This window comes from Nelusetta ayraudi, unplaced genomic scaffold, assembly GCF_046127955.1.
Source record: "Nelusetta ayraudi isolate G7.1 ecotype Tasmania unplaced genomic scaffold, CSIRO-AGI_Nayr_v1 ptg000007l, whole genome shotgun sequence".
NCBI classification, from domain to species: Eukaryota; Metazoa; Chordata; class Actinopteri; order Tetraodontiformes; family Monacanthidae; genus Nelusetta; species Nelusetta ayraudi.
Window position 1 is genome coordinate 3,829,961 of NW_027466057.1, and position 23,526 is coordinate 3,853,486.

The 23,526-nt window shown below is 48.5% G+C and overlaps 2 protein-coding genes across 3 annotated transcripts in view; one reads left to right on the top strand and one right to left on the bottom strand.

Moving 5' to 3' along the window:
- Positions 1-13,400, bottom strand: tonsl (tonsoku-like, DNA repair protein). The gene is made up of 28 exons (XM_076017968.1): positions 13,079-13,400; positions 12,876-12,971; positions 12,349-12,491; positions 12,054-12,237; positions 11,830-11,959; positions 11,567-11,738; positions 11,354-11,468; positions 11,127-11,269; positions 10,871-11,023; positions 10,389-10,514; positions 10,093-10,294; positions 9,929-9,984; positions 9,129-9,218; positions 8,579-8,651; positions 8,314-8,477; positions 7,730-7,853; positions 7,367-7,572; positions 6,558-7,074; positions 6,265-6,476; positions 5,687-5,775; positions 5,424-5,580; positions 5,257-5,335; positions 4,679-4,986; positions 1,673-1,844; positions 1,152-1,327; positions 962-1,035; positions 702-835; positions 1-319 (listed from the first exon to the last, which is right to left on the bottom strand). The coding sequence occupies exons 1-28, from the start codon at positions 13,101-13,103 to the stop codon at positions 111-113; spliced, it is 4,329 nt and encodes a 1,442-aa protein (XP_075874083.1). The 5' UTR covers positions 13,104-13,400; the 3' UTR covers positions 1-110.
- The window catches only part of LOC142883247 (gamma-aminobutyric acid receptor subunit rho-1-like), a 21,839-nt gene continuing 8,721 nt past the window's right edge, over positions 10,409-23,526 (top strand). The window contains exons 1-8 of one of the 2 annotated variants that reach the window (XM_076017969.1): positions 10,409-10,546; positions 12,779-12,833; positions 14,559-14,608; positions 16,844-17,110; positions 21,598-21,648; positions 21,752-21,858; positions 22,801-22,868; positions 23,269-23,492. In XM_076017969.1, the coding sequence (XP_075874084.1) occupies positions 17,004-17,110; positions 21,598-21,648; positions 21,752-21,858; positions 22,801-22,868; positions 23,269-23,492 (557 nt within the window). In that variant the 5' untranslated portion in view covers positions 10,409-10,546; positions 12,779-12,833; positions 14,559-14,608; positions 16,844-17,003. Of the gene's footprint in view, positions 10,547-12,778; positions 12,834-14,558; positions 14,609-15,551; positions 17,111-21,597; positions 21,649-21,751; positions 21,859-22,800; positions 22,869-23,268; positions 23,493-23,526 lie in introns of those variants that run through there. The other variant, XM_076017970.1, reaches the window with a different exon arrangement.

Sequence of the window (23,526 nt, forward strand, 5' to 3'; positions counted from 1 at the left end):
TAAATTCAGAGATATAAATGGTGAAACAAACACACAGCAGACAAAACAAGAAACAACAGAGACAAAATCCTTGAGAGTCGTCCAAAGTGCACGTTTGACTTGTCCCGGCTTCACGAAGAGGCCGCCGCCGCCACTGAGAACAGGCACCTGCTGTTCCTGTCAGTGAAGTGTCCCCTGGACTGACTCGTCTTGTCCCAGCACTGCTTCAAACTCTGTCTGTCCAGCTTGTTGAGGCCTTGGGAGCAAAGGCGCAGCTCCTGGACCAGCTCTGACAAACCATCCAGGTCTGCGCTGCCCCAGGGTCCAGACACCTGGCAGCCTGGAGGCACATTGGACAAATCGCTCACTTATTTTAATTTTTTTTTACTGTGTGACGTGACTACAAAAAAAAACAAAAAACAATTAACAGTTGTGTTATCTCGCGTTTCCTTCTTTGACAGTTGTGAGCCAGTGCCTCCGTTAAGGTCCTTCCACACCGGGATCGAATTTGCAAGACGAATAATTTGCTCTCTCTCTCTCTTTTTTTTTTTTGGAAGTCAATGCAACGTCCCACACCACCAGCAAATTTCCACGGAGCGAAAAAGCGAACGGCTAGACCTCCGACCAATCAAAATGACCTCAGCATGTGGATGACGTCACATCAAAACTTCGGCAATTTGTTCTCTCGCTCTGCAAATGTGGAGCCACAAATGCACTCGTACCTTGAAGGTTCAGCAGGGTCAAAGGTCGAGCAGCCTCTCTGAGGGAAACCAGGATGCTCTGAAGTCCAGCTGATGTCACAGAGGGGTTCCCCGAGATGTTCAGGCTCACGAGGGACGGACAGGAGGGCAGACACCTGAAGGTGGAGCGAAACGGATGAGCGCAAAGAAAGACTGACGGCTCAAAAAGTAAAACAAAAACAACGACAAAAAAATCGCTTCTAAAAGTAATAGAACCGTTGCAACAGCAGAAGCACACGCACCTGGCAAGCGTGGCGACGTCGCCGTCCGTCAGGCCGTTGGCCGCCAGACTCAGGTGGGTCAGCGAGCACGAGTCCTGCGGGGCAGGGAGAGGAAGAGAGGCCTCGGTGTGAGTGAGCTGCAGGTTCTGCTGCGGCCTCGGCTCACAGCTGCGCGCTAAACCCCCTGCGTGTCGTGTCGTGTCCCCCTCACGTGTGAAAGGACGCCGGTGAGGTGCTGCAGCGGCAAGTGGTCGGCGCCGCTCCTGCAGACGGCCGACAGGTCCAGGCGGGTCAGGCAGTGGAGGGGCAGAGTCTTCAACACCAGCTCGAAGCCGGTGGAGCCCAGTGCATTGTGGGAGAGGCACACCGACTTCAGGTGGTCCGTGCCTGAAAAGATCAAAGGGGGCTCAGTGGTTCCCGTCCAAAACGGCTGCGTGCGAGATTTTGTAGCTGCTAGTCGCAAGAAATCGTAACGCAAATAATGTTCATGTTGATCTCCGTTTGTGTGCAATTGGCATGATGACTGCAAAGTTTTCGATCTTTGAGTTCAGCTCATGGAAAAACGTGTGTTGCGTATGTATTCTTGTTCAGTGCATCAACCAACATGAGAATGTTTTTAACCCATTTTTCATATCAAGCCGACAGATCTTTTTAAATGTCCCCATTACTCAGAACCACTCGTCCTATTTGCGGCGATTCAAACTTCCTGTGAATCTCACAACTCGCGGTCACCTGTCAGCGCGGAGGCCAGAAGCAGCCGATGCTGCTGCAGGAAGCGGGCGGTGAGGCTGCACGCCTGCAGGGACAGCTTGGCCAGGACGGGACAGGCGGACAGCAGCGAGGACAGGGACTCGGATATGCCGTCGCCCAGCGGGTTCAGGCTGAGGTCCAGTTCCTCCAGACACTGCGGAGGGAAGAAGCTTGATGCTAATCAATCACCCTTCCGAACCGTTCCGATTTCCGTTGCCGCTCCATCGTGCGCTCAGGATTGATCGAGTCTTTCATGTCGACATGCGAGAGAGCTGATTGGCCAATCCTCCAAACCATTATAGCAAAAGAAAAAAAAAAAAAAAAAAACCCACCAAGAGAAAATAAAAAGTAACGTGGGAGAGAAACAAGTGCAAAACAGCTGTCTCGACACCACAAACCGTTGACATCATTGACACTGGAACTTAGGGCGTTTTCAAACCAGGAAAGTCCTTAGTTCGCTTTCTTTGGTCCGGACCAAAATACAATGCATCTTTTTGGTTTGGTGCGGTTCCTTTTCACGTTGCAATTTTCGCAAGAGTCCCAGGATTTGACAACAAACCCACATGTGTGCAAAGATCGTGCAAATCATTGGACAAAACGGTACGGGGGGGGGGGGGGGGTAACACGGTAAAAAACGGAAACAATCGTGGATCTCCAGCGTGCTGCATTCCTTGTGCTCATGTTTGTTTGTTTTTTCCACACAAACACAAGCGTTTGCAGGTCATTTGGAGCATCAGAAGCTTTTGATACAACGTCGATTTTTTTTTTAACCGCGACTCATGTTCGCCTGACGGTCCGATGACGTGCTACTGAACTTTCTACTATGCTAACCAAAACATTATTTCCCCTAATGGTTGTGGCTACGGAAGCCTGTGACGTGTAAAACAGTGTATTCACACCAGCCCAAAAGGTCCGCAAAAGGGACTTTTTTGGTTTAGTTCGAACCAAACAGACCAAACACAAATTCACACGGTAGGTGACATTGAGCATTACACATTTCGTTTTGGTTTTTCCGAGAACTAATGGGCAAAGTGAAGCAGCTTTCAAGATAACTGACGCAAGAACCTGCAAATATTGCGCATTCCACTATTGAAGGACTGGATATAGTTTAGCACGGAAGAGGATTAGGGCCACAAGAAGAGAAAAAAAAAATTAGGATAGAATTTTTCTTAAAGTTTCCAATTCGAGATTAAAGTTGAAATGTCGAGATTAAAGTTGAAATTTTGAGATTAAAGTTGAAATTTCGAGAAAAAAGTTGATGTAAAAGAGACGAAATTTAGTGAGTAAAATTGAAATATTGCAATTAATGTCAACATGAAGTAAGTCAAAATGTTGAGAATAAGTCCGAAAGGCTCTGCGCGCAAGTCAAGTGGAGTTCTTCCATTTTCGCCAGTTTCCTGATTACTGTGGGTGAACCTTGTGGGAAAAAAAGGGCCCCAGTAGGGCTGGCAGTGCCTTGCAAGGCAGCAGCTGCCCTTTGGTGTGTGAATGTGTGTGTAAATGGGTGAATGGGAGGCCATTGTAAAGCGCTTCGGGGTACCGCGAAGGTGCTTGAAAAAGCCCAATGTACAGTAAGTGCAGTTTTTGGCAGTTAACTGAGGGTAACTGGGTTAATCCACCATCCATATACTTGGCAATTTCCACTTTTTTGACGTCATCTTTATTCAAGAAATTTCTACTTTATTCACAAAATGTGGTCTTTTTTACGTCAACTTTTCCCCCCCGCAAAATTTTGACTTTATTTACGAAATTTCAAAACTCAAAATGCCAACTTAAATAAAAATCTCCTGCCTGTAATATTTTATAATATTATATTAAATATTGTTTTCTGTTCTTGTGGCCCCAATCCTCTTTCGTAGTTTAGGGATTTCACAACAGCGGAGTTTCGTCAATTCAAACTCCTTCCCAGTAGGTGGCGATCATGTCCCGGTTATGCTAATTGACATCCGTCATTTCTCAGCACAGAAGAGAACCCGAAAGTTGGTTTTAATATGCTAATTGAGCGCACGGGGTGAACAGTACGACACCGAGGTATGGATTTCCTTTTGACGAAAACTTTTTTGTGTCAGTTATCGCTCGTTTTCATGTTTTTGGCATGAAAACTGCCTCTGATAAAAATGACTTATTGAAATGTGATTATGTCAGCATTATTATTAATGTCAGATAAGTGACTGGATGGTTTTAATTGGTACAACGTTTGCTATATTCGACAAGTGGGCTAAAACTTCGTATTTTTCATGATTACATTAAAAAAAAATTATATCACACTATTGGTGAGTGCTGTTCACATCTCACAGCGGGGCAGAATCATCGATCCTAAGACAAATTTTTTCTTTTTTCTTTTATTTTTTTACACATGCTGTGGCTTTGGCTTTGCATGCGTAGCCGTTGTTTTCTCGAGGCGATGGCTCGAGGACATTAATGAATGAATTAAGGATATTAATATCAACTGGTTTTGTCGGGGAGCATAATGGCGCCAACCTCGAGGGCATCAGTAATTGGACTACATTTCATGTTTGCGCATTAAAGCACTGCTCTGTTGTGCTACTGATTTAATATTATTAATACAGTGCTGCTCAGTGTGTATCCGCCGATGCAGGGTTTACAGCTGCAGTCCCATCATCACTCACTCTTGAAAACTCTTGAGTCCATCAGATGGCTTTACTGAAAATGCAGCCAATTAAGCATAAACCCTGTCAAAAAACCCTCTCCAGCATCACCATCTGCTGGTCATTTTGGTTTACCGTTTTGTGTGTTGTGATACTGAAATATAATTTACTCACTGGTTCAAACGACACTTTCTTTTCAATGAATAACTTTAAGAAGTTCCTTTTTTCTCTCCCAATGTTTAAGTTTAGATCACAGTTTGTTGTTCAAGAGTGAAGGTGAAGTAAGATGACATTTTATCCAACCTCGATTTGAAAAGCGGCAAGTGATACCGATCTTTATCTATACACTGTATCTTTAGAATTTAGCCGGGCTTGTTACCGGAAACGCTGCTTGGCTCTGCCCCCTCAGTGCGCCGACGGCATTCTCCAGCCCGTCCCCGGTGATGTGGCAAGCGGAGACGTCCAGCAGCCGCAGACGGGGCATGGTGAGCGTCGTGGCCATCAGCTTGGGGAGGAGGTCGTCGCGCAGCTGGTTGCCGGAGAGACGCAGCTCGGTGAGGCTGGACTGAAGCTTCAACGCGCGGAGGAGCGGGCTGAGGGCCGGCGGGCCCAAACTCAGACCGGACGCCGACACGGACGAGCTCCCGTCCTGCACCTCGCACAGCCGGGTGACGTGCTTGTTCTCCTCTGCGAAGGGGGGCGGGGGGGCAAGGTTTAGTTTATTTGATCAAGGGACAGTGCAAAAAAAGAAGGAAAAAAGACACTTTTGCAATATACCTCTATATCCATACGTCTGAAAAACCACCTCATGAGAGAGTAAAACCCCTTTAACGATATTTGAGAGGTTTTTACCAAGTTTACCAGGTTTTCCATGACCAATTTTTTATTGCACTCTTTAGATTTTGCGCAATTCTAGGGGGAAATGGAAACGCAGCCACTGTGTTTGTGCACGCTCACCGACTGCCAGGCTGTGACAGGCCTTCTTGTAGCGCTCGGGCAGCGGGGGCAGGTCCCAGGAACGGACTTCGGCCAGGACCTGGGCACAGAAAACACCGTCAAGACCCGGAACCCCCCCCCCCGACGGAAGCGCGGCAACGGAGCAGAACAAGCCCGGCGGTCTCCACCTCCTCGTTGGTGTGCAGGACGGCCAGCAGCAGGTCCTGTGGGCAAAGCTGAGCGCCCTCCTTCTGCAGCGAGAGGCGAGGCAGCAGGCCGCACTTCTGGTAGTAACGCTGGGCGGCCTGCTCGCACAGCCACAGCACGGTGAGGGAGTCGGCCTCGCTGGAACACAGCGGAGATGAGCGGATGGAGACAAAAACAAGCTCCAAGCAAAATGCAGAAAATAAGTCTGGAGACGTTAAATTGTTAAATGATATATTTTACTCACCTCTGGGGGACTGGAATAAGGAAAACATCTTCCTGGACCCTCACCCTCATTCTGATTGGTGGAGGGAGCCCTGCAGGCATCGCTGGAGGCTAAAATATGCACATATACACATTAGCAAGTGCATTAGCTTTTTAAGAAACGATATGCTGCTGATGAGGTGTATTTAATTTATTTGCGTGTGTAAAATTTTTAAACTGGTAAAAGCCTCACTGGGCTTTGACCTCATTGCATAACTGATTCTTGCACCGACGAAGCAAAATCCAGACGGAGGTTTGCAAACGCTGAGACTGAAGATGTGGTGCTGAAAACTGCAGCTGTTGCTTAAAATGGCACCTTAATTCTCAACCTTCACTTCATTTTCCAAGCACATGCTTCACTGTCTAAAGTTAATTCAGGCAGAAGACACATGCACATATATATTCAGACTTACAAAGCTCCCATTTATGGCGAAACATTAATAATTTTTTTTTCTTATTTTGACTTCTTGTATCTGCAGGTTCTTTTTTGTTAATAGTACTTTGATGAATAACTCTCCTAAAGCCTAAAACTCTACCCAAATCTCAAGGATTTTGGCTCACCTGTGTGTGCGTGTGTAGCAGAGGCGGCGGTGGCGGCGTCTCCGCCCTCGCGTCGTCGTCGTCGGTCAGCGTGGGGCTGTGCGACCTGTTGACCTCTCGTCTCCCGAGCCTGACCATCCCGGGCATCTGAGTCATTTTCACCTGGTGCGGCCTCACGGCTCCGTTCTTTTTCTGAGAGAGACTCCTGCTGGCCGAGGAAGAAACTGCAGCACCTTAAGAGAGAAGGCAAGAAAGTAAGAACAATACAAAGAAAATGCAGCGGAACGAGCGGGATGAGGGGAAACAGCACGGACCTCGGCAGACAGAGCTTCCATTTGGGTGTCGGTGCCTTCCGCTGAGCGCCAAGGAGGGGGAGATGGAGGAGGAGGAGGAGGAGGGGCCGTCATCCCTGCTAATCCCATTGTGCTCCACTCGAAGGCGCCTCTTTTTCTTCGGCTGGACCGCCTCCAAATCGTCCTCCAGCCAGTCGTCTGCCATGTACTCCTCCTCGGGAACCAGGGCCGATTTGGCGCTCGGGGGACCGGGCGGCGTGCTGGAGAAGTGCGGCTGCGGCAGGCTGTGGAGTCGCGTTTGGGCGCTGCCCAGGCCCCTGATGGCGCTGTGGTACTCCTCTTGCGCAGACAAAGATGGGGCGAGAGGAAGATCCCTGGCATTCTCCCGAGCCTGGGAGGGCAAGAGGTCGGCGTCCCTGTTTTGGGGAGGTTCCCTTTGGCTCGGGGCCGCTGGGACGGCGTGTCTGGGGCGGACGGGCCGGAGAGGACTGACGGGGCTGTCGGAGTCACTGTTGTCGTCTGAGGAGCTCCTGTTATTCTACAGTACACACATACATGCACACGCTGGTTTTTTGCGTCATAAGTCATAAGATTTGACCGTGCCCCTGATGAACTAGCAGAATCTGTTTGTTGTTCTACCCAAACGCAGTCCATGCGTCTCAAACAAGGCAAAGACTTCATGAACAGAATGAGCCCAGATCACCAGCTCCACCTTTGTAGTTTCATCTAATTGATCTTGACCTGCAGATTGTCTGTATTTTGAATGTTTTAAAGGCCCAGACTTACTGGACTCTTGGACCATATATATATATATATATTTTTTTTTTTACCCCATACAGGACGGCGGCTTCAGTTCCTCTCGCTCTGCGTCGCTGCGTGGAACCGTTTCTCTGCCGACGCTCGGGGCTGCCAGGCAACGGCGCTGAAACCCTCTCGTTCCAGCGCCCCCCAGAGGACGGCAGCGGCTCCGAGTTCTCGGCGTCAAACAGCTGACTGTCCTGCAGGGCATCGAACGGCTTGGCCGGAGCGTCCGCCACTGCGTCTCACACACACACACACACACACACACACACACACACACACACACACACACACACACACACACACACACACACACACACACACAGATAAAGTGACCATGGTATTGCGACGGTGAAATCAAACTGTTGCCGAAGCCGGGCGCAGAGCCTCACCTCCCCTCGTCATGGCCTTCTTCAGGAGCCTCTCGGTGGCGGCGCACTCCTGCCGGGTCTCGTGGTCCAACTCCCGGCCGTATGTCTGGCGCCACTGTCGCAGCGTGTCGGAGGCCGTCTGGCCCTGAGAGAGGACGCAACAGTGAGGATTCCGTCCGGGTGTGGTCAACGTACAGCGAATAGTTTTTAACCCCGATGGCAAAAGTGTTGAGGCTGTTTCCATGCTGCCTTGCGCTTCCTTCACCCGTCTGAAAGTGGGAACCATAACGCGGCGTTCTAGAAATCAGCCCCATGTGATGTCACAAAGGGCAGTGAGGCCTCGCTGATACTTCTCCCAGGTCAGCCACAGCCCCTCCTCACTGTTTTCGTCCCTTTCTGAAGAGCTGAAGAGTCCAACAAAGCGTCTGTTTCGCTGGTTCTGAGGTCCAATAAGTGTTTTTAATTGGATGCTGTAAACACAGTGCTAAATATGCAGTTTTCTGAACATCTCAGAAGTTGTTTTTTTTTTTGTGGGGGAGAGTTTTTTTTTTTTGCTGGAGTCCAGGGATAGCGGACAAGGTGCAAATCTGCAACTAATGACAAACCTTGGAGTTGCGCAGAGTCACGGACGCCCCTCGCTCCACCAGGAGTCGGGCCACTTTGAAATTGCCGCAGGTGAGCGCGTCGTGGAGAGGAGTCACGCCGTTGCACTCGGGGCCTCCGGGATCGTTGACATTGGCGCCGCGTTCCAGCAGCAAGGACACAATCTCTGCAAGAAATTGGGATTTTTTAATTTATTTATTTATTCTATTTATTATATTTTTGGGGGAACCAACTTTGAAAGGAGGTGAAAAGCAGCGAGTCGCTCACCGTAGTAGCCGTAGTTGCTGGCCTCATGGAGGGGAGTCCAGCCACAGTAGTCCCTGGGGTTCACAGGATGGCCCTGGCAGGAAGAAAAACATCATTAACCGTGACTTGAATGCGTGTTTTGCATCCTTATGGTTCATTAAGAGAGAGCGGAAAACACACACACACACACAAATGCGACTTGTTTTTTTAAGTGACGGTGCATTTGTCAGTCAAGTTTCTGAAGACTAAAAAAAAAAAAAGAAAAAAAAAAAGAAAAAATAACAGAAACTAATTGGACTGCTGAGTCCTTGCACAAAGGCCACACCAGCAGTATGGGGATGTTTTTCTTCTATTACTTTTTTTTATGATGGAGAAGGTCACCACTGTACTGTGTGTCCATTGGGTGAAACTTTTCCCCGTGAAGAAAATGTCACCAAAGCTCACTCAACTCACACAAGCTGTGAGCAGTGGGTGAAATTAATTTGGGTGAACTGCTCCTTTGCTACAGTTTGGGCCTCGATTTCGGGCTATGCAGTTCACAATGCAGTATCCTGTGTATTAACGGGCTCACCTGATCCACCAGGTATTGGACCTGCTTCAGGTTCCCATCTATGCAGGCTCGGTGCAGCGACGTCTCGCCCAGCTCGTTCCTCTTGTTCCACTGAAGCAGGAGAAGAGAAAAGGCGAGAGTGACACCCGGTTCGCACTTGACGCGGAAGCGCGGCAGGCTGCGAAACTGGCGCGCGAGCCGCAGGCCTCCTGTTCACACCAGACGCGCACGTGTCTGCGACAGTCGACAAGCGCTTCTCCTCGGCTGCTGTTTACTCCGTCTACATCTCCACTTCCAAGATCAATTTCACGTCGTCCATCCTGACTTGAGAACAACTCACCTCTGCCTCTCTCTCGTTCTTTCTCCATTTCTGTGTTTAGACACCCAAACCCCCGCCCCGCCCCGCAGCCATTGCTCTCTTTCGTGTGTTTGTCTGCTTGTTTCATCACTCTCGATACAAAATACTGACAAATATAACGTCCGCAAATATGATCAAATTTGTCATTCGCTGTATTTTATTTTGAAAATTGCTTTTATTTTGAAAATTAAACAGATTTTCTTGTGTTTCTCTCAGCGACTCCCTGTCCAGCTGACCGCGGACAAAATAGAGTGGACGGTCAAAAGATCGCTGCGAGGCGCGAGCGGACGTGCGTGCCGCTTCGAGTCTGGTGTGAACGACACCATTGGTTAACATGAGCGCCAAAAGGCAGCGGGCTCCAACCCACGGCGCTTCGCAGCGCTTCCGCATCCGGTGTGAACCGGGGCGTAAAGCGCGACAAGAGTCGGAGGTGAGACGACCGAGCGAGTGAGGCGCGACTCACCCTTCCCGTCTTCCGCCGTCCTGACACCGTCTTGTCGTAACCCTCCAAATCTTCATCTGGGGAACGTGTGTGTGGGGGAAAAAAAAAGAGGCAAACACAAAGTTGAATGTTAGAATCCATCCGCCCGTCCGCTGACTCCAGGGGGACGTCCTGAGACCGTTCACCTGAGTCCGAGAGGATGACGTCGCTGTCCTCCAGGGGTTCGCTGTTGTCCATCTCCTCCTCGTCGTCGTCCTCCTCGCCGTCGCTGCCGTCGGGGTCCCGGCCGTCGGCGAGGCACAGCTCCCGCAGCTCCGCCTCGGTGTCGTCGGCCTCCAGCGAGCCGCGTCGCCTCTGGGCTGCCAGCCAGAGCCTCAGCACGCGTCTCTGCGGGCGAGCGGCCGACCCATTTCCCATTTCGAGGTAATTTGGAAACGCCTCCGGGATGTTCACCCGTGTGTCACCCCTGCGAAGAGCTCACCTGCAGTCTGCGCTGTCCAGACGCCTGGGCGCAGCGGGAGGCGCTGCTGTAGCTGCGCTCCACGTCCTCGCCGGGGCTCGTGCTCTCCTCCTGCGCCGCTGCGATGTTCAGCCACGTGCTGCACTCCTGACAACAGAGGCAGGTCACATGACGTCAAAGTGAGTCCTGTTGAAAAGTTCTGAAAAGTTTGAAATTTTTGCAACAAAAAAAAAGCAGTGACAAAGTTGGTTCAGTTGCAGTTTGCAGTTTGCACTCAAGCGAAACTGGTGCCCGTTTCCTGAAGTAGCATCGTTTTAGTTAAAGACAACAAAATGAATTTTTCTCCAAATTTCCATTTAGTCCTCCTTCCTGAAAATTTTCTGCAAACTCAGTGGTACCGACGAAACACATCAAATTTGCCTTTAGGATTAAACAACCATCGGCTGAAACAACACACTGGGTCTTTATGCAGTGAGCGTTGCAAGCTGATGGTGACTTTTTACCTCGGTTGGGCTGCCCTGTCGCAGCGCCAGCTCCTCTTTGTAGTGCCCCACTGCCTTACTGTGCTGCATGAGGTCAGTGTAAGTGGCGGCCAGAGACACGTGGATGACGGCGAGCTCTCTCGCTGGCTTCCCCAGAGCCTCGGCGCCCTTCAGCTGCCAATGGAAGCGCGCTAAAGGTTAATTCTCCTCTACGTGCCCATTCCTCCTAATCCAAAAGGAGCAGAGGGTCAGTAGGTTTAAAAAAAATGTTCACTACCTGAGCTTGATACGCCTCCAGAGCCTTGCTGTAGCAGCCCACTTTACAGTAGAGGTCGCCCAGCTGCTCTGCAAGCCCCACGCTGTGATGGGAGCCGGCCTGATCCCCGCTCAGCTCGTCCTCCAATTTACAGCCCCGATCCGCTGTATTATAAAAAAATATATATAATGCAGACAAATTGCATTTCAGTCACAGAGCCGTGCAGAGGAAAGTAAAATGAATCTTACCATATCTAAAAGCCTTTTTCACAGCCTGCTTCTCCAGAGGCTGTTGAGAGCCCAGCACGAGGGCCTTCTTGAGGGACCGTCGAGCTGCAACAAAATCCCCCAAAGAGAGCTGCACCTGTGCAGGAGTGGCACCACAAGTGATTGATTCGGAATGAATGAATGAATGAATGACTGAACGGTGCTGGAAACTCCTGGAGGGAAATTCTTCTTTACCTTGCCAATGTAGTGAAAGCACTCGCTCTCCTTGAACTTGTCTTTCATCTTCCTCGCGCACTCTTTGGCCTGCTCGAGGCAGCGCACCGCGTTGGACTGCTGCCCGTTGCGGAAGTAGATGTTGCCCAGGTTGTAGTTGGCGCGGTAAAGGTCCTCCAGCAGCTGCCCTTTCCTTTGAGCGCAAAGAGACGGAAAGAGAGTCGACCCGTCACGCCACGTTTCCATCGTACACGGAGATGAGAAGACGTTGGACGCGCCCTTACTCTGCGATGAAGACGCTTCGGTGGAAGAAATCGCTGCAGCGTTTGGGCTCGCCGAGGTGATCGCAGACCAGACCCAGATTGAGAAAGAGACGCGCCTTCATCTCGCTGATCTCCCGCGCAGGCACGGTCCCTGCAGCGGAGGGGAATCGGAAAGCCTGAGACTTAAACATCAACAAGCAATCGACAACTCTTGGCACGGTTGGATTTCATACGAGGAGGCCGACCTTCCAGACAGTCGTCCACGATGGCCAGGCTCTTCCTGAACGCGTCCTCCGCCTGCTCCAGACTGCTCCTCGATTGGTCCGATTCGTAACGGAACAGATACGTTCGACCAATGGTGGCCAGAGCCCTTTGCTCCTCGGCGTGATCTTTGACAGAGCGGGCGAGATCCAGGTGGCGCCGCTGGTGCTGAGGAAGCATGGGGTGGGGGAGATGCATCAGAACAGATAGAAATCCATGTAGAATTTTAATAAATCCAGGAACACGAACCACCACTCAAGGGGGTTTTGACCCGCTTACCTTCAACGCAGCCTTGATGTTGCCCATCTCAGCGTAACACTCGCCGATCTTCCGATTGGCCACCGCTCGGCCGATCACGTCGTTGAGTGCCTCCGACAGAGCCAGCTCCTGCTGGTGCTCCGAAATGGCATCCTCATAGTCCCCTGAGAGGATGAAAAAAAAAAAGTGTTAAAGTCAGGGTGAACTGGTCAATCTGAAACTTTTATTGATTGAAAGAAAATATGTCATGTAGATGATGAAGAACTGGGAAATAAGAAGAGAACATCCTTGATAGTGGAGAGTGTTGTGCGTTAAAGGATGGCTAGAATGGACATGACGTATTTAAAGATGGTGAATAATTAAAACCATAGAATTACGCAACGTTTGTGAAAGCATCTAGGCTTTATCCAGTAATGTTTATGTTTACACCGCTTTTGTTTTTCATTTTTAGATTGCCTTGTTCAGTTGTGAGTTCACCTATCGCGCCCAACCACGACACAGTGGAGGTAGGCGATGTTTTTTTTTTTTTAATGTAATAACTAATTCACCATTTTTCAAAAGCAGGTCTCCCAGCTGGTTGCAGATGTTCGCTTCCTCCCTTAAGTTGTTGTTGCTCTGCGCTTTGCTCTTGGCTTTCTGCAGCTCTGCGAAGAAACCGATCACACATCGACACTTCAGCACCTCGCGGCATGACAAATCAAGTCAAATGGCGATTAAAAAAAACCGAACCCGAGACTGGACAAACACGTACGTTTAATCTCCCGCGAAGAGCTCATCCTTGCTTTTCGCTTGGTTTCGCGTTAGCGAGCAGTTAGCTTGAACTGTTCAGCTGGTAAATGACGCGCCCCGCGTCCCGGCCGGTTTCAGCTTTATCGCTACCTGAACTCAACCAAGTCAGTCTCAGCTTTGGCCGCCGGTGATCGAACTACGTCTTCTGCATCCGATCTGGTTCGATGCCTCCATACATAAAACAACAGATCGATTTATTTATTCTGTTGACGTGGTTTATCCTTCAGCAACAACTCGTCCGAGTCCGTCAATTTCACAAATCCCCGCCACTCCAGCGCGAACCAATGACGTCACTGGGCAATTTACCCGGAGTTTAGCCTGTCAGGCACAAAGCCTGCATTTGGCGCACCCGCCTCGGTGACTGTGACGTGTCAAAAGTCGCATGAGTCAAACTTTTTTTCTTTTAACAAATCACACAGTAATCAATAACTTTCAAATGTGAAAACTACGAACCGGTGCATTCTGTCGCTTAGATTGACGCGAAACGTGTCGCTGCTCTGCCTGGACAGACCTCGATTTGGGAAACAGGTGTGACGTCACACTGACTGCTCATTGGCTGAGGGCCGGCTAGCAAACGCTTGTCAGAGCGCCCGTGTACACACAGCCGGGTTGTGGCGAAATTAGCGGGAAAGCGTGTTAGCCAAGCGTGCTGGAGGCGACAGAGATTCAGGTAACACGAGCAGGTGGTGTCTGTTGCTATGGAGACCACGTCAAGGATGGCACGTAGATAATAATGTTAATATAAAAAATAAAATAAAAAAAGAGGGAGGGATTAAATGGATTGAGTCCTCATGAGTCGGTTCCTGGCAGTTAAACCGAATTGTGGTGTCCTCTATTATTATTATATTATTTTGTCAGAGAACATCACAATAAATCAAAATGTACCATGTATAAAGATATAATGGGATTATATGATATACATTTATATGTCACATGATTAGAAGATATACATTTATAATTGAAACTGTTTATATTGGAGCATGATTATATTATTATTAAGGGGTCGGAGTAAATAAGTATATCCTTCTTCCTGCTCCTTTTTGAACGCTTTTGAGAGGACCTGTGATCACATTTTTGTTGTTGTTGTTATTTTATATATATACTGTGGCTTTCATTGGGGTTTTTTTTTTTTTTTTTATTCAAAATAAAGATTTTCATCTCATATCATAAAGGATGAAAACTGTTTCAGAAAGCGGCTGTTTATTTATTTTTAAGGTGTCCAGTGCACACTACCCTGGTTTTAACTTATTATATTAATATGGACTTCCACTGGCCTTCAGCAAACACCGGTAACATTGCCGAGCTAAATGTCAGCATGTATTTTTAATTAAATGTCTCCTCTCATGAGTTCTCCTCTTGTGTATTCATGTGAAAGCTCCATCCTGTCGAATTCAGTTGCATCTCCTCAGTGTGATTTCTTTTTCTTCCCCTTTCTCTCACAGAAGGAACCACACTATGCTCAGGCGCTTCTCGGTCCAGTGTTGGAAAACAGGTAGAGACGCAATGACATTACGTGATGATGTTGCGTTGTCAACCAGATTATTTTTAAAGAAATGTGTTGGCAGTTCTGATCTGTTGATAGATGAATACACCAGCTGTGGGAGGAAGAGAGAAACAGTTTACGTAGAAAGATAGAAGATGGAAATGTATGGAACTGTCTAATAAGGACATGGGTGTAATAGTTAGCACTGTCTCCTCACAGCTTCAGTGGAGTTTGCATGTTCCCACTCTGTCTGTCTGTATTGAAGCTTCTTCTCACAGTCCGTGTAGACGCACATCAGGCTAATTGGGAACTCTAAACGGTTCGTAGAATTGACTGGACATGGTTTTGTCCATATGGTTTTCCTGAGCGCTGGATAAGTGGTGATAGAAAATGGATGGATGGATGGATGTGGAGCTGGTTATACTCATTAGGTGAAGGTATTGCAAAAGAGAGGAAGTCTCTGTTGTTGTCTACTGCAGTTGTGTTTTCTTCTCAGTTCCAGTTTAGGGCCATCGTTTTAGCAGGCTGCCTTATTATTAGCATTGAGCAGCGACCGTTCACCTGCTGTTTTTTGTTTCCTGGTGCCGCGAGTAGATAGGCAATTATTTCGAAGGCAGAGAGAAGGAGGTGAATCATTTGCATGAATATAAATATATACAAGAAGTCGGCGAACACACTGAGGTTATGTGTGACATCTCTTTCTTCTCCAGTTCTCATTGCGCCCTATAAAAATAAAGGATGGATGGATGTTTTTGCTCAAATATTGCAGAGTGTCTTAAAGGTGTCTTGGTTCTATGATATTTTGCCAAATCTGCCCCAGTAATTCTGCTTACTGGAACTCCTGTGAGTGTTTTCTGTTAGAGTCTCCCCTTGAAAAAGTTACATTTATGCCATTTGTTAAAAAAAAATAAAAAATTATGCATTCCAAAATCATTCCAAAATCATTTTTCAAACACTGATACGACGCTCAGGGAAGCAATAATCTTGCTGCCTCTATTCAGAAGCGCGCATAACCACCGTACAGGGACTGCTTCATGTAAAATACGGACGGCTATGCAAATTACATGAATTTGCCTAATCGTGTGTTCCCTTGTCGTCGTTGAAGCTCTGCCAGCGGGAAACCGGTAAAGAAAGATCCGGCAAATCTGAAACACAAACAATAACCGACATTACTTACACCAATTGTCAGATTGACGTCCGTGGCGCTAACCCACATTCATGATCTTATAATCCAACTGTTCATCCTAAAAAAACCAAAACAAAACCAAAAAAAAAACGATGAACAGGCTGACACATGGCCTGTGCGGCGGTGACGTCACTGCTGAGATGCCTTTGATGGGCTGATTCAGATGGAGGACGGCACGCCTTGACAGATAAAACTGTGATGCAGCCTCCTGTGTGTTGCTAAACAACAATCGATGCTGAATTTGGATGACCAGACTGCTGCAGGTTTGTTTTTTGTTTGTTTTTTCCTCGTCCGCATCCCTAATCCCTTCATTTCTTTGCCTTAAAATCCCACAAACGATATATTTAAAAAAAAAAAAAAAAACATCACAGGTGTAATGTCGGCGTTTAGTTTTTAAACTCTGTTGGCCTCGTTTCTACTGGATTCAGCAGCACTTCCACCAGTGCATTTACTTATTTATTCCTCTTGGTGCGTGCAAAAATACTCCCTCACTGAAATAATAATACGAATAAAAGACAAATAACAGCCAGGAGCAATGAAATACCGCTTGGATCGTTAAACCGCTTTTACTTTCCCCAACTGGTTTTAGTGACGCTGAGATCCCGAAAACGTCAACAGGCGAAAAACAGAATGCACAAGCAGGGAGGGAGTGGGAAAAAATATTTTTTGACATGCCAAAAAATGAGACTGCGGCATAAGAGGGAGCTGCGAAGCCCTTTTGCATTACACACACACACGCGCGCGAGCACGCACACACGCACACACGCGCACACACACGGAGCTTCCTCTCAGCCTTTGTGAGTCACATTCTCTCAACCGTTGACCTTACAAATGAGCACGCCGCATCATTGTGAGAATTGGTTTTTCTGGGCGGTGCAAAGTGGAGTAGAGCACATCAGAGTGCAGGCTATCAGAGCACAGCAGTGCACAGAGAGGCAGGCACATCCGCCGCTGGAGGGATCAAATCTGTACCATCTGACGCTCAAGGATTTATGGGTTTAGTCAAAATTGCTTTTCCTACTGTGGAGATTAAGCACCTTAGGATGTTTTCCTCCCAGGCCGTAGAATAACCCAGCGTAGCCGCAGCCGCTGCCGTTTTCTGCTCCGCGGCCGGACAAAGGAATGTCTGAGGAAGGCAGAGGGCTCCAGACCCTGGAGGGGAGTAGATTCTGACTGACAGGGGAGAGAGGTGCGCGCGTCCTCCGGGGAATGTGAACCATGCGGGCGGATGCTGTGTTTGTGCTCTTCTGTGTCTGGCTCGCCGCCGCCGCCGGGAGGACGGCCCAGTCGAGGGGTCACAAGCTGGAGACCTACAAGCAGAGCAGGTAAGACGGGATATACGAGACGGTCAAACGTGACATTTAAAAATAAATAAATAAAATAAAATAAATAAATCAGGACTTTTATTTTAAATAATGCAAATGTTAAATTTAGGCTATTTGCATCTAAAATATTTTTACATGTCCAGCAGAAAATGTGAATGATGTCGGAAGGTTGTAAGTTTTTTTTTGTTTGTTTTTCTTCATGTTTGAACACATTTTGGAGCCGTGGTCCTGTGTCACCTGTGCTGTCCCCAACCCACCCCCTCCTGAAAACATACTTATTCCGAACGGCAGATTGGAGAGAGATAGTGTGTGTGTGTGTGTGTGTGTGTGTGTGTGTGTGTGTGTGTGTGTGTGTGTGTGAGAGAGAGAGAGAGAGAGAGAGAGAGAGAGAGAGAGAGAGAGAGAGAGAGCGCACCGGAGAGAGAGGGAGACCTAAATCTCCACGTCTATTTATGTACTACTGGTGGATGCTGTGTTCTCTTGCCCCACAACTGCTGCGGGGCCAGTTAATGACTGCGTCCCCGCGCTGGCAGCGATAGTCAATGTCATTTTCAGGTGATTATTTAGGCTAATTGCTGCCTCGTTAATGCCTCCATTGGATTAAATTGTTTCAGTCGGGGGGGCTGAACGGCATGGGCAAATTGCTAAAGTGTCCTCGCACATTATCGATTCAATTAACTGTGACGTTAGAAGTCCTGTACACGGAAACTTCAGCGTTTTTTTTTTTCAATTTGAGGTTTTCCAAATCAAAAAAGTGGCCACAATCACTGGATTTCAATCTTCTTCTTTTTTTCTTTCTTTCCTTCTTTAAAGGTCTGTGCATCTATATTCACAATATAATAATTGATTAGGGGCAGTAAATGAGAAGTAGAGAGGAGAAGGAGGAGGAGGAGAAGGAGGAGGAAGAAGAGGAGGAAGAGTGGGGTGTTGACATGCACAGCGTGTTATTCCAGAATGAGCCACATTTGGTGGGCAATTTGTTCCAAGTTCGTGTTCAACGCGGCAGCCGCACTCATTGGAAAATGTGTACAGATTGCAGTCAGCCTTGTCAGCCCTTGTTTAGTCGAGTGCAGCAACGGCATTTTTCCTAAGAGGGTGGAAGTGGTGATTTTCTTCCCCTATTTGACTGAATGTTAAAACTGGCTCTTTTCTTTCTAAGTGCCTCTCCCTGCTCAGCAGAGAGAGAGGGAGAGAGAGAGAGAGAGAGAGAGAGAGAGAGAGAGAGAGAGAGAGAACTGGGAGATTTTCTTGGCTATGTCATTGCTTTTGTGAGAAGGTGAAGCTCAATTTTCAGTGAGAGACATTAAATACACTATTGGGGGGAAAATGATTTGTGCGTGAAGCTTTTTTTGGTTTCTATAACTCAATTCCTCAGATGGAACCAGTGAGGCAGCAGTCAATCCAGCCTTTATTAAAAAAAAAAAAAATCAATCCTCACATTATTTCTCTCATAAATCAGTGTGGAATTTCTCAAAATTACAACTGCCACGACTGCAGAGGAGGCGAAGCCCTCTCAAGTGATTTGTCCGGAGAAGCTTCCATACCTCAGAACAGTTTGATCCGCTGACCAGCTCGGCCCGAACCGTCAACCGTAATCTTCGACCTCATCTGCCGGTCTCGGCGGAACGTGGACGGAATCGTCCGTCCGTAGTTTGTATCTCTCTCTCTCTCTCCCTCTCTCTCTCTCTCTCTCTCTCTCTCTCTCTCTCTCTCACACACACACACACACACACACACACACACACACACACACACACACACACAAATCCTCATAAATGTTGTCTTCGGCTTGCACTCCTCTCCGATCGAACTCATCTACACGGACAAGAATCCCCTGGTAGGAACACCAGCGCGCAGTTGAGCTATTAGATGCCCGAGGCGGCAGCGTCACAAAGTGTCTTTGCGTTAATCTCCGGCGAAGATGATAAGATTCCCACCACCACCACCACCACCACCACCTCCCCGAAGCACGCGAAGCGCCCTGCTGCACGCTTCGTAACGCTATCAACCCCAAATGATTTTCACCCACTTAGTATATTTAATAAACCCTGCCGAATCATAATCCCCCTGCCTTTAGATACACTATCACTTTCCATTATATAACTCCTTTTATATTTATAGATCAGAGGAGAAATCGGCACTCAGCCCCTCGCTAATGTCCTCATCCGTTCGGGTGAAGTGAATGCGCTCGACGTTTGCGCGTCCGCCGATCGGAACGCGCGATAAAACTCTCAAGTGCGCGCGGCGCAGGCGGGCGGGCGAGTCGCGCTAACGTGGAGGAGCCATCTGGTAAATCCAGACGCCCTCCGCCGAGAGTGACGATGTCACCCAACCCAGGTGAGCGCTCCGGCGGCTTCCAGCGGGGCGCCGTTTGTCGATCGCTGTCGGAGGAGGCGGGAAGTTCAAGTGGCTCAAAGCTGCCCTTTCAATCTCCCAGCAGCACGGGGGCTGCCTCGTTACCACCACCACCACCCCAGACCCCACCAGTGTAGTTAAGAGTCGCCTCACATCGGCCGCCTGTCTGCTGACACGCAGGGTCCAAGAATACAAATCGAATGTAAATCTTTTCTCCCCCCCACCCCCCTCCTTAATTTTTCGCGGGATGCAAAAATCTCCCGTGCAGCAGATAAACTCTTTGCTTCTCATCCTTCCTCTCCTCCTCCTCCTCCTCCTCCTCCTCATGACTGTGAAATTGGGAAAAGCAGCTGGATATTGCCAGCGAGGCTTGTGGGGGTTTGCACTACTTAGATTTTCTTTTCTTTTTTTTCTCTTTTTTTTTACCCCTTCCTGCTTGCTGCCTTGAGGAGGAAAGAAGAGGCAGATAGGGGGGGGATTTGTGTAGGACAGCAAAGTCCCACTCACATGTTACATCTATGGAGAATTAAGACCATTAAGATGTGAGGAATGTCACTTTTGGTTGCAGCGGCACAGCTCCCCTTTTTTACATCATGCATGGCTTTAAATGATCAGAGATGAATACTGGGTTTGGCTACATTCGCAGTGTGTATTCAAACGTATGTATACATGCATATACAGTATATATATATTCCATTAACATTTTTCAGTCAAAGCAGAAAACATAATTCAGGGCACAAGCAGCTCATCAAAAACAACCAGTCAACCACTGCAGGTGATAATGAGGGGTTTTTTTGTCCCTTGTTCACTTCCAATCTCAATGTAAATGTCAAATTAGTATTGGCAGCTCTGGCGCATTTGAAAAACTAACTCCTATTTGAAAGGTGAAACGCCTCTTTGCGTCCATCTTTTACACATGATTAAAATCCCTCTGTGATTGGAATGCAGCCGAAGCCGTACAGCGGAAAGAACACCTGAACTTCGTGATTTCATCCAACAACTTCCAATCCTTTCACTTCCTGAGCGTGTGATAAGTGACCGTCCACTGAGGGGCTAATTTAGCCTTTGCCGAGTTAACACCAACCAATATAATTGTTGTCACACTTTTGCAGCGCTACAAATGATAAGTATCTTGGTAATTGCTTTGAATAGCGCGAGCTGCCTAATCAACGCTTTGTAACGGCACAGTCAGCCTTTCCCTGCTCACCTGCGGCGCGAGACATTGTGCCTCAGTCATTGAGTGTGATTCCAATCAGCGGGGAAGGAGTAAAAAGGGGCCTTTCGGAAACGAGATAAATGGCGACGGAGAAAATGGACGGGGTTATTGTTCAGCTCGAAAGCGATAAAATACTCTGTGACCACGTCAGTTTTCAGCGACTTTCAGCCTCGTCTCTGCCTCAGACTGAACAGGTCTGGTTGGGCCGTGCAGCTCTCTCCGCTTGTAGGTCGCTGCTACTCTCGTGCAGAGCAGAGCAGAGCAGGGAGCAGACGGCCAGCGGTCTGCCGCGGTGTGCTGCAGGCTGCAGGCTGCAGGCAGGCAGAGAGGGGGGGATTGGTGGGGCACTGCCAAGAGGATTAGGAACCAGCTGCTGGATGGACGCAGACAATACCGCCCCACAACGCTGCTGCTGGCGTCACGGAGAGAGGGAGAGACCCTCTGATTACCGTTTCATTTGGCCTTCGGTTTTTAAATTTTTCTTCTTGTAACCCCTCCACCGCCCTCCTCTTCCCCCTCTTCTTCTTTGGTGTTTCTTTAATGCGTTGCTCTGGTTGTCACGGGGATTTGATAGCGCCTTGTCAGAACATGCTCGACTTCAATAATCCATTTTAGGTTTTTGGGGATTCTGTCTCTTTCCCTCCCTCCCTTCTTCCGGCCTTTGTGAAAATCACAGAAAGCTGTCTGTAAAAGTGACGGAGAAGAGAAGCGCCGGCTGCGTGGGCGCCACCGCGGATGTGAGGAGGATGCGCGCGATCATTAGGCTCTTTGATTTGCGGATAAAATAGTTTCTGGTTTGACCAGACCTTGTGAAGGAAATGGGTTTGAATAAAGGTTCACCATGAAAAAAAAAAAATCCCAGACGTTAACCATTCCCTTTCCTGTCTCTCGTCTCTTCCCCTCGCTGAACTGCTAGGTTGCGAAGAGAGACCCAAATGGACGGAGGTGGAGGCCACAAGACCGGAGGGTTTGTGCCCTTCATGATTCACTCCTTCACCTTCAGCGCCGAAAACGTCATGTTCTCCGAGGCTGACCTCTCCCACCCTCTGCCCCTGTCTCTGTCCCCGCAGGCCCATTTACAAACGCAGCCCCGACATGACCAAATCCCCGATGACTAAATCCGAGCAGCTCCTGAGGATAGACGACCACGACTTCACCATGAGGCCGGCGTTCGGAGGTCAGGACACCCGATGTCTTCCACCCGCTGGGGGCGCTTTTTTTTTTCATCTGCAACGTGCCGGCCGAGCGTGACTTAGCCGCGTGGCGTCGGTTGGCGGCTGCTCATCAAGCTCCGGTCGGATGAGACGGACGCCGACGATGGTCATTGGTTCGGGACAAACCGTCCTCTGAGCATTAAGCTCTCGGGGGTCTTAATGACATGGACCGTGCAAGCTGTGCCGGAGCTCCCAATCGCAGAGCGGTTATTTACATCGCAAGAGTGTTAATGCACGTCTTTTGCGCGACCGTATATTGGAGGGATTTGATGTCAAGCTTTTTACACTGCGGGATTACGCCGTGATAAAGGATCACAGGCTTTTGTTTTTAACCAGGAAAAAGCAGCATTGAATGCATTCTCATAATCTTTTTAGCTGTCCGTCTCCATTCATATAGTCCCTTTTTTTTTTTTTTTTTAAAGCCAACAGGAGCAACAAGCACGAGATCTGTATTTAAATTAAAAATGTCATGCATGAAGGCTTTTACTCAGAGGAGCGATGAGGGTTTTTTTCTTCCACTCTTCCGTTCTAATCACGCGACAATCTGCTGCAGCGAATGCACAAGTGTATTTCGAGACAAAAATCTGTTTGCTGTCTCCAGGGTGTGGAAAACACCGGCGGGTTAACACCCACCACGTCTTACACGACCTGGACGCACCATGTTTGCCCGCCGTCGGAAGGCACTTGATGCAAGAAAGGCAGAAAAAGAGCTTAAGAGCAGAATCCCAATAGAGCAAAGTGTTGGTCTGTGACCACGTCTTGGCGGAAAAACTGATTCCCTGAAGCTCCAATCGCTCTCTGTGGTGATGGCGACACTCCCACCCGGTGTCATGTTCCCGCGGAATAAATACAGCGATGCTGAAAATAACAGCAGCACCTCGGCCTCTGTCTCCATCTTCTTTCAGGCCCTCCGATTCCTGTGGGAGTGGACGTTCAGGTCGAGAGTCTGGACACCATCTCGGAGGTGGACATGGTGAGGTTTTTTTAACACCCCTGGCCTCCGCTTTTGTAATCCACGTCCAGTTATAGTCATACGTTTTGCCCAGGCATTAAAAAAAAAAAAAAAAAAAGATTTGGCTTCTGGTTAAAATAGATATAACGCGCAGTGTCTTTTTTCTAAGATAAAAAAAACCCAACCACTTTTATAAAACCTTCAGATGTATTCAGAACACTCTGAAGGAGCTGCAATCATTATAATTTGCTGCATAATAAAATGCTTTACTGTTTCACGTTTCCCGAGCAAGACAAAGCAGCTGCACTTTGGCACGTCTGAGTGCAACGACCGTGAAATCATAATGCATCAGCCACATTGCCGTGTTTCACAGAGCAAACGGGAGATTTATTGACGAGCGCTTTCCTCTGTGTTCCCCCAGGATTTCACCATGACTCTCTACTTGCGCCACTACTGGAAGGACGAGCGGCTGTCCTTCCAGAGCACCAACAACCAAAGCATGACCTTCGACAGCCGCCTGGTGAAGAAGATCTGGGTGCCCGACATGTTCTTCGTCCACTCCAAGCGCTCCTTCATCCACGACACCACCACCGACAACGTGATGCTGAGGGTCTATCCCGACGGCAACGTCCTCTACAGTCTCAGGTAGAAACGTGGACTTTTTTAACGTTAACCAGCC